Source organism: Coffea eugenioides, chromosome 1 (assembly GCF_003713205.1).
Source record: "Coffea eugenioides isolate CCC68of chromosome 1, Ceug_1.0, whole genome shotgun sequence".
Classification (NCBI taxonomy): domain Eukaryota; kingdom Viridiplantae; phylum Streptophyta; class Magnoliopsida; order Gentianales; family Rubiaceae; genus Coffea; species Coffea eugenioides.
In genome coordinates, this window is record NC_040035.1 from 3,389,621 (window position 1) to 3,400,087 (window position 10,467).

Genomic DNA, 10,467 nt, shown 5'->3' on the forward strand with positions numbered 1-10,467 from the left:
TGATTTTCTGTACTAACAAAGGGAAATAGAATAAACTAACCCACTTTGGTCGAAAAAACTAGGGCATTGAACCAGTTTCGATTGGGTTGGGTAATGGTTTGGCTTGCTCAATTATAAGATTGGGTTGTGATTCACCCCTTTTTTTTTGTTTTGAGCCATAGTACTCGACCTAGTTCATGTGTAAGTGTATAATAGACTTTTCATCCTTAGGGCTAACACTAATGGATTCCATTTCTATTTGGTTGGATCAATTTGCCTATTGACTCACTAACCTGATAAAGTAGCTTTTTTCTTATAGTAGCTAAACATTACAAACCCCATTTTGAGTAATTAACAACAATTAAAAATGATCAAATTTGGCTTGAATATTTCAATTAGAAATTTTAAAGATGTGTAAGTTTCATATCTAATTGTATATGGAATTGTTAGACTGTGTTTCTGTAAAATACATAAGATCTGTAATTTATGTCATGCTTGAAAAGTTTAGTTATGTATTATACTTTCGAAGATTTTGAAAACTCTAAATTTTGTGTTTTACTATGTATTGCACATTTAAACATTTTTTTAACGAAAACTTTAACTTTTGAATTTTTGGACTTTGTTTTATGATTTGGAGGCTTTATTCTGCATTTTAACAACATCAACATTGAATAGATACATGATTAAATGGGTTAAAATATGTCATATAAAGGTCTCTCCACCTGCCGGACAGGCTGAAGTTCTTGCAGCATTTTGTGTATAGTAAAGGAACAACAGAATGTGAAGAAGAGTATCATCAGGAAGGGGACTCAACCTATCAGCACAATAATCTGAAGGATGATGATGATGATGATGATGATCAGTCATTGTTAATCAGTTTGATTGCGGCTTCCTAATCCAAGAAAATGGTTTTTTGACCAAATGATATTGAAATCGTTCAAGAGATTAGAATTAGCAAGGCTGAACCAAGAATCAGTTTTTGTTTATAACTATTACAGAACATAGAAGTATAAACAACTGAAGAGGAAGGCCAGAAATACAGAGAGCAGAAACAGAAGAGAACCTGTGCTGCAGAATCAATCCTGAGTTGCAGTTCTCTGAGGATATCAATGCAGGAAATTAACCCACCTAAGTTGACAAATAAAGCTACAAAAAAAGGAAATTGGTCGTGAACAAGATAGCAAGCAAGAAAGACAAAATAAACTATGAAGAAGAGAAAAGAAGGAGCAGAACTGAGTCATAGGCCCTTTAAATAGACCAAGCAAACTCCTAATTTCTAGACGGAATAAAACTACCAAACTGACCAGTCAGAACCATCATACCTAAATCCTATTGTGGCTTAAGTACCAAAACGCAAAGGGACTCAATGACTAACAATTAAACACAAATGTATTCAGAAAGAAGAGTACAGACTTGCACAGAAATATCTGTAAAAATATAATTGTAAAGAACTCAGTAACTTTTTGAGCCGAGACAATAATCTTACTGAGCTATTCTTTCCCCGGGAGTTTCAATGCCATCTTCCAATATATTATCATTCAAAATATGATCATTCAGATATTTTTCTTCTAATGTCATACCAATGCTAAATCAAAAAGGAAAGAAAAAACGATAGGTGCAAATATCTTTCTCCTGTACACGAGAAAAAAAAAATCAAATTCTGCAATTGAATGATCAACTTCAGAAAGAATCAATTCATCCCAATAGCTTCAACAATGGCGTCAAAACATATGATTAGAAATTTAGATGCAAAACTAACAAGAGATGATCACCCTATCATATAGGCAATCGTCAAATCCTGTTTGAATCGAGTTCTTTGAACAAAATTTGGCAATCCTCAGAGCATTTCCAGAATGACAGTATCCTTCTGCAGGATTCTGATGAAGGTTTCATAACTCCGCAAAGAGTCATCTTCGTTAAAGAAATCCCGTTCTTCAAAAAGTACCCTACTACCTCGAATTCGTGTTCCTCGCCGTTGAATTTTTTGATTTCCATCTCCTTAAGATGGTGAACGGAGCATATTGGAATTGCGTCTGGCAGAATACACTCAAATTTCTCAGATGCGCTAAAGCTGTTCCTAAACACCTGTGCCAATTGGAAGAAAGTTACAGACTACAAAATCTAATGTAACTAGTTCAACAAGAGAAAAGCTCGCAAACAACTCACTTGATCAAAGATCAGAACTTCAAGATTAGGGGCGTTTTTCAGTAAGCTAGGTAACACTTTCCATAAACAGGTATGATCATAATTCGTAAGAAACAAATCATTGGAAGGATCAAGAGACAGAGTAGTCAAATTTTTGAAAGTCGGCAGCAACTCACGACAAAGGTAGAGAGCCTTCAAGCAAATCAGAAAAAGTAAGTGAATACACATGAAGTTCCATATTGTTACAACTCAAAGGAAAAGCTCCAGAACGAGAAACCAATAGTAGAATGAGATGTAAACTTACCTGCAGACTAGAATGATATAGATAGAGTGACTTCACACTTTCCAGTCCTTTAACAAAAGCATGCAAATCATTCAATGAGAAGCCTCTTTCAGTTGGATAACTGGAGCAGTGAACTCTGATTTTGGCTTCAACAAGAGACTTCAAGTTTTGAATCAAGTTTATACTGTCAAGACTACTGTAGATCAAATACTTAACATTTGGGGCATCTAGACTAATTTGTTGCGTTTGCCGGGCACGATATTCCAAATACTCAAGATTCTTTGCCTCAATAATATAAGAACACCCAGCCAAGCGACCACAGAGTATCAGTTTCTTCAGTGAAGGACTAGATAAATTGACTGCTCTAGTTAAAAGCCTTTTACTCAAATTGTGTGATTCTATACCTAACTCCAGTTCTTCAAGCAAAGGACAGGCGTTGATAAGCCTAGTAATGGACTGAGCATCTACTGGTGCCAATTCAAGCAAGTGCAGTGCCTTAAGATTTGGTAAATAAACTGAATCTGGCAGAACCAAATCCACTTCACCACCGATTACTTTCAAAGTAACTAACGTTTTGCAAGAGAATAATCCAGCACGAGCTAATTTCCAATTTTTATCACTATAAATAAATATACCAACTTCTTGGAGTGTACACGAAAGTGCAGCAAATATCAACGAATCAATTGTCACGCTATTACCTGGGATAACGGAAGCCAAAAAGAGTTTCAATTTTCTTATAGGAGCCCCTTTTCGTAGCATAATCACTCGATTGGCAAAATTGATAAATTTTATGGACTTACAGAGCAACATGTCACGCTTATTTAGGGCATGACAGCACAATGTGCGACGCTTATCCATGAAATTACACGTGTATGCTTCAGAGAAAGTAAGATCAACATCAGGAAGCCAAATAAAAAGGTCTCTCCACCTGGTGGACAGAACTGACGTTCTTGCAGCATCTTTCGTGCAGAAAAATGACAGGATATGAAGAAGAATTTCATCAGGAAGGGCACTCAATCTGTCATCTGGGGTGGTTTTTCTTCTAAAAGCCCTTCTGGGTTCCGAAGGATGATCGTAATCATGATCAGTCATCGTTAATCAACTTGATTACTATTTTCCCAACCCAAGAAGATGGTTAATTTTTTTCACTAATAACTCGGAAAGGGTTCAAGGAATTACAATTAGAGAGCCTGCACCAAAAACTAACAAAACAAAACGACTGAAGGGCAGAAGCATAACAGAACCTGCGTTGCAGGAAACCTTTTCCAAAAACTCACAAAACAAAATCAATGTGTCGGAGAGAATATTAGGAAATCAACAAATAAAGCCACAGAAGCAAAATGAGCAGGGGAGCAAGATCATAATCTGCAATGGCTCAAATAAAAGAGAAAAAGAAACGAAGGCAGAACGAAAACAAAACACTATCCCAAAACGAAAAAGGAAAAAAAAAACATTAGAAAACTAACTACAATCAGGGTTTTGCTTATATTTGCCTAGATATTCTGTGATAATCATCAACATTTCTCAAGCTTGCTTCCCTTTCCATACTGGAATGTGGGAACCTAGGCTTTTCTTCTTTTTCTTCTTTTTCCTCCCGTTCACTTTTGACAGAAGGGTGAGTCTAGGGCCCAAATATATCTCCAATAAAAACCCCGAGCCTTGCATTACCGAAGGCACCGTTTGGATTGAGGGAATGGGAGGAAAAGGAAAGGAGAGGAATTGGAGGGGTTTAGTTTTTATTGTTTGAATTGACTTTTGAGAACGGAAAGTAAATGATAGGGAGGGATTTAGTTATTTTGTTGAATTATGATTTTCACCTATAATTGGGCGAAAACAGAGGGAAATTAAACTAGATTAATTGAAATAATTTGAATTTTTTTAAAGGATCATTTTTCTCTATTTTTTTAGTAAGTTAAGATTTGATCTTTTCCTTTCCTTTCTTTTCCTTCATCAATCTAAACAAAAATTCAGTATTTCCTTTCTTTTCCTTACATAATCCATACAAAATGGATGGAAATCACTTTCTGCTACTTTTTATTATTATTATTATTGGTATCATTTCCTTTCTTTTCCATTCATTTCCTTCAATCCAAACAATGCCTAAATCAAAATGTGGATTCAGCCCACTACTCAGGATGCAAAAAAAAAAAAAAAAAAAAAAAAAAATTGTTGTAGTCTCATCATGTGTATATGGTATGCATACAAGTGTAATTGTACTTAAATTAATATTTAATTTTTTAAAAAAATCCTAGTAGGGAAGGATTAGATTTAAGAAATAGGAAGGGATAAGAGGATTTGAACCTTTGTTTTATTAGTTGAACAGAAGTATTTTTACTACCTAACATCGATATAGATGTTGCTAAAGGAAAAAAAAAAAAAGAAAAAACATTTGTTTGGATGATTTCATTTCCCTAAGTTCTTTAATTCTTCAATTCGATTCCTTTAATTGCATTTTAGATGATTTCATCTGCTTTTTCAAAAGGATTTTTTGCTCTTAATTGGTCCATCCAAGCAATATAAAAAGCCAATATGTGCGTGTTATATGTATGAAAGCATGTTAGTGTATGTTTTAGTGTGTTTATATGTGTGAAAATGATGTATTTCTATCCAAGAAACTTAAGAAAGTGAGTATTTGTTTGTATGTATGGAAGTAATTTAGTGTGTCAAAATATGTTTATGTACATGAAAATGTGTTCATATGTGTTAAAAAAAACATTTTGTGTGTGTAAATATGTGTGAAAGAGTACTATGTATCAAAACATATAAAATGCCATGTAAAGTCATATTTAGGTCATGAGTTTGAATTGATCCAATATAATCTAATACAATATCAACTGATTTCCTAAGGTTGCTGCCAAACGGTTGAGTTCTAGAAAGAATCATCCATGTGTTGAGCTTGATAATGTGGTATGTTGTACGATTCTTTAGGAAGCAAAAAGCAAATTTAGCAACCATTGTACAAAAACAGTTGTAAGAGTTTACATAATCGCAACAAGTCAGGAGTACCCGGATTTGGGGCAGGGACGGTCATACTGATGACCGTCCCTGCACGGTTAAGGGCCAAGATTTGCCCTCAAAATTTTGTGCGGCTGAGATTACACCATGTAACTCGATTTCCGCGCCAAGTGTGGGGCCCACCACTATCTGTTCTGAAAATACATCCTGTGAAAAAAAAGTTACATCGTGTTTAACCAATGTTACGCGCAGTACAAAATGAGGACAACCTTCACAAACGGTTGCAGGAGTACCCTTTTCGTCCTAGTACTAATCACATCCCTATAACTATCTAGCATTTCCAGAGCAAAACACAGAGGACTACAGTAGATAGGACAGCTAGCTGCAAAAGGCCTCGTAACAGTCCACTGATAAGAGTATAAAATCTGTCGAAATTTCGCCTTCTTGATGGTAAGAACACATCTGAACTTCCTGAAAATACTCCAGCAGTTTCAACAGTCCTGAACTCGTACTTTCTGCGTCTGCAGGTGTTCTGGTTCCAGCATAGATCTTCAACAAGGGTCCATACTAACCAGCAAGATGACTAAATTGTTGAATGGTTTGCATTGGTTCCATGCAATATCTTGTGATTTCCGTCTCCTGTCAAACAGCTTGTAATAGTTCTGCAATTACAGTAAACTTTTTGAATAAAAATGTTCCAATTTTCAGAAAGAAGACTGCAAATTACTTGCAAAGAAACCGTATACAACTAAACCAAACAAATATGTCTAGAGATATAAGATTTAAACGTTAAAACTTCCTAATTAACTTTTGAAACTGAAAAAATAATAAGTTTTCCAAGCTAATCTTTCCTATGGAGCTTTGATGCTACCTTTCAATATATGATCATTTCATACCTTTTACTCCTTAATGCTATCTCTCAACATAAGATTATTCAAGTATTATTTTCTAATGTTACACCCATGCTCTTCTTGGAAACACAACACCCTTGAATCTGCTTAGGCCATTAAGCTAGATACCTTCTGGGTAGAAAATTGATATGTAGGATTTTGACCTTTAAACATTGTAGGGGTGCTTTATTAACATTTTTTAACATGTCAATTTACAAATGTCATGTGACCAGAATATTATCATTCACATGCGGGTTTTGAAATTTGTCAATATTATTCTAGTTCTGCTATTAATTGTTGTACCAGTTTAAGATCCACTTCAAAAGACCAAAAGACAGCACCACAAAAACCAATTTTTTTAGAAGCACATATGCACATCAAATGAACCATCAATCTGGACTTCACCAAGAAAAACCGACATAAATGGGTCATCAAGAAGCATATCAAGGATAATACACCTCTTATCAATGATATCAAGTGTGCCACTCCAGCATATCATTCAGGCTAAATGCAACAGACCAAGAACCACCCTATTCCCACCAAAACAAATAAATAAATAAATGAAACATAAAAAGAAAAAAAGGACCATCAAGCTCAAATTGGTTTAAGTAATGATTCAATCCAGATGTTTCTTACTATCCAATGCTTTTCCGCAATTCTTAGAGCTTTTCTTTAAGGACAATATCCTGTTGTAACATTTCTCATGAAGACTTGAAAGGCTCTAAACTCCACCAAAAGTTATGTTTTAATAAGAATGTTAATTTTCCAAACATGATCCACCAGCTTGGAATCATAGTTGTCAAAGTTTTTGATTTCCAACTCCATATGATTTTTAGTGAACCCTACCGTAATAGCCTTTGACAAAATATACATAAAACTCCTTGGTACCTCTAAAGTTGTGCAATAGGCTATCATATCCTCAAAACCAAAACTTAATGTTGTGCAATTGAATTATCTATTAATCACTTCTACTGAAAACCATTACCAAATGCATTCAAAGAGGTGCTAATGATCAGTTCGACCATCTTTAACATCTATTCAAGCTCATAATTACTTGCATAACATAAGATGAACACTTCAAGATTCAGGGCATTTTCTGGTAAGCTTTGCTGCATAATGACTGACTTAGTAGAACTGCCAAAACAAAGGTTCTACTGAAAACTGTAAATCTCCCCAGCTATTATTATTTCCCTGGGTGCATTTATACCAACTTTTGGCATATGATCCTATTATCCAATATCCTATTTTATGAAGCCAAAACTTCCTATTCTGCAGCCAATTGATATGCTTACCAGTCACAATAGAGCATCAACAGTGGCATCAGATATGATTTGTACTACAAGTTCAAGCACTGTCTTTACTTGCTCAAGAAATTGTTGAAGATTTAATCAAGTCTTCACCCAAAAAATAAGAAACAGGTGGTCATAAAGCAAAAAAATAACTAATTAGACAAAAATAAAACAAGAAGAGAAGGAACATCCAAGAAAATACTATTTAAAGGGAGAGTTTCAGCGCCTTTTGTAGTCATGAGCGAAAAAACCAGTTCCATTGCGCTTTTGACACAATCTGGCAATCGTCTGAGCACTTTTTGAATGACAATATCCTGTCTAGACCTTTTGATAAAGACACACCAGCATGACCAAAGAGAGTCATCTTCTTTAAAGATTTCCCACTCTCCAAAAAAAATTCTACCAGCTTCAATTCATGTTCCTCCCCTTTAAAATTTCCGATTTCTATTTCCTTAAGACATTCAACCAACACTAGTGGAAGAGCCTCATGGAAAACAGAATTAAGTTCTTCATCTTTGCTAAAGTAGTTCTTGGACACCTGTGCATTTGACGTACGTAAGGGACTGCATAATACAACTGAAATAAGCCTGCAATATAAGTGTCCATTATAACTTACTTCACTGAAGATAAGCACTTCAAGGTTCGGAGAACTTTCAAATAAGCTTGATAATATGTCAGACATGCATTCACGAGGAAAAGCAGGGCAATCAAAAGGATCAAGCTGTAATTTGATCAAGTTTCTGAATGTTGGCAAAACCCTTTGAGAAAGATAGAGAGCCTTCATAGAGAAGAATTTAGTAAGAATAAACGTTCAATTCTACAACTATAATTTGAAGGATAAGCTCTGAAATGAAGCCAGATGAAGAATTATGAAAATAAAAAATAAATAAAAAATAAATAAAACTTACAATAAGGAAGCTCTCTGAGAAAGAAATTGATTTCACATATTGCAATCCTCTAAAAAACTTAAAAGCACGCTCACTGCATGAAATTATGGCGCTTCTGGTTCTCATATGACACAGAAAATCAATTTCCAGTAATGCATTGTCAAGAGAAATCATGTTTTGAATGATATCAACTTCAAGTAAATCGCCATCAAGTTTCAAAGACCTGAGATTTGGGGCATCTATAGCAACTTTATGCTGTCCATCAAGGAAGAAGCACAAATGTTCAAGACTGTTGGACTCAACAACAGTAGTAAACTCAGATTCAACTCCCTGGAAACAGAGGATCACTCTCTTTAACACAGGACTTGAGATTTTAACAAAATTGACTTCAATATGTTCGTCAGCGTCATGCTCATGGTTGAAAGGTCGCATAGATAACTTCAACTGTTCAAGCAAAGGACAACCCTGAAGAAACTTCCCAATACAAGCTTCATCTACCAATTTGAACATGTCCATGTCAAGTACCTTGAGATTAGGCAAGCACACCAAATCCGGAACCGTCCAATCCACCCCAAGGTTTAGTGATAAAGAAACTAGTGTTTTACATGTAAAAATTACAGGCGGAACAGCTATTGAAGATGGCTTAGTTGTTCTGTCAATCAAGATTGAAATCTTAAGTTCTTGGATAATCGACAAAGAAAATGCAGCAGCAACAGATATCAACAGCCACTCAAAGAGCATCCGGTGCCTTTCCGAAAAATGGCTCACAAGGAGTCGAATTCTTCTAATTGGAGCTTCATTTCGCTGTCGGATCACCCTATTTGTGAAATTTATAAAATCTGAGTAGAGTCTATCACGGTCAGAAACATCCTCGTCCACAAAGAAATATAGATCAATTTCAGGAAGCAAAACGAAAAGGTTTCTCCATCTTTTGGACAATACCGAGGTGGCTGCTGCACTTTTTGTGCAGAAACAGAAACGTGAGAGGATATAGAGCAGTACACAGTCCGGAAGTGCACTCAACCTATCAACGTTACCATCATCTTCTTGGGTGGTCTTGAGCACCTTGTTGTCTGGAGGATCGGCCATATGGGCGTTTATCTTTTCTTTCTTCCTTTTTCTTTTCCCTTTTTCAAATTTCTCAGAGATTATGAAACTGTAAGGCTTAAAACCAGAAGGGATCTTTTCTTTTATTCAGAGAACACAGGTACCAAAATCATCCAGTCTATAAATGCACAATTTTGCGGAAAGATACCAAAGCAATCCTAAAGAAAATTGACACCAAAAAGATCAAGAAAAACCTGGTTTTCTGCTGGGTTTTGTCAAACACCCTCCTTACAACCTAGCTTCTGTAAGCATCAACTGAGAGTTGTGATGTTCTTCTCCCTGAAGATTAGAAATTTAGAAATGCTGTTGCTTCCAAATACCTGCAGTGCTAAAGATTTTCCACCCCATTAAAAGGCCCGCACTTGTCCCAAGGTTTCTTGCATCTGCAGGTGTTCAAGCCTTAAGGGTTCGTTTGGAAGTTGGGTTTTGGACAAATCATTCCAAATACCCTTTTATCAATTGTCTGTTTAATATGGGAGAAATTAATTGGAGAAACAGAAAGTAGCAAAATGTCGAGTACAAGGGCTAACCCAATACCCTAATGGTTATTTTTCTTTAAATTCCCAATTTTTCAATCTAAAAATGCCTACTCTTACCTTCCTTTCCCGTACCCCATTGCCCAATTTGGAGCATAGGGAATAATACTAGTGAGAAAATATATGCCTAAAATAGTCCCTAAATTATTATCAGAAGTTGATATAGTTTTTAAACTTTTTAATTGTGACCAATTTCAGTCCCTCAACTGCATATGCCTAGTCAATGCAGCTTGTTTTTGGATTGAGCCAACGATCTCACGAAAACTGCAGGTGGACAGAGGGGTAAAAAAGGAAACCCACATTCCAACCCTCATTAAAATCATTTAAAAAAAAAAAGTTTTGGTGGGACAAATTTTTTTTGAAAATTTTGACAAAGTTTGGCCCGTATTACAAGCA

The 10,467-nt window shown here is 35.5% G+C and overlaps 1 protein-coding gene across 1 annotated transcript; it reads right to left on the reverse strand.

The window, feature by feature from the left end:
- Window positions 1–1,650: 1,650 nt before the first annotated feature.
- LOC113765620 lies at window positions 1,651–10,003 on the reverse strand. The gene is made up of 7 exons (XM_027309859.1): window positions 8,450–10,003; window positions 8,158–8,319; window positions 7,780–8,079; window positions 5,935–6,024; window positions 2,429–3,505; window positions 2,146–2,316; window positions 1,651–2,064 (listed from the first exon to the last, which is right to left on the reverse strand). Exons 1-7 carry the CDS (start codon window positions 9,515–9,517, stop codon window positions 1,771–1,773), a joined length of 3,162 nt encoding a protein of 1,053 aa, XP_027165660.1. The 5' UTR covers window positions 9,518–10,003; the 3' UTR covers window positions 1,651–1,770.
- Window positions 10,004–10,467: the final 464 nt, after the last annotated feature.

Coding starts and splice junctions, on each gene's coding strand:
- LOC113765620 (XM_027309859.1), bottom strand. CDS start 9,517: ATGGCCGATCCTCCAGACAACAAGGTGCTCAAGACCACCCAAGAAGAT. Junction 2,317..2,428: donor TATATCATTCTAGTCTGCAG/GTAAGTTTACAT, acceptor ATTTGCTTGAAG/GCTCTCTACCTTTGTCGTGA. Junction 2,065..2,145: donor AAGTTCTGATCTTTGATCAA/GTGAGTTGTTTG, acceptor CAATTGGCACAG/GTGTTTAGGAACAGCTTTAG.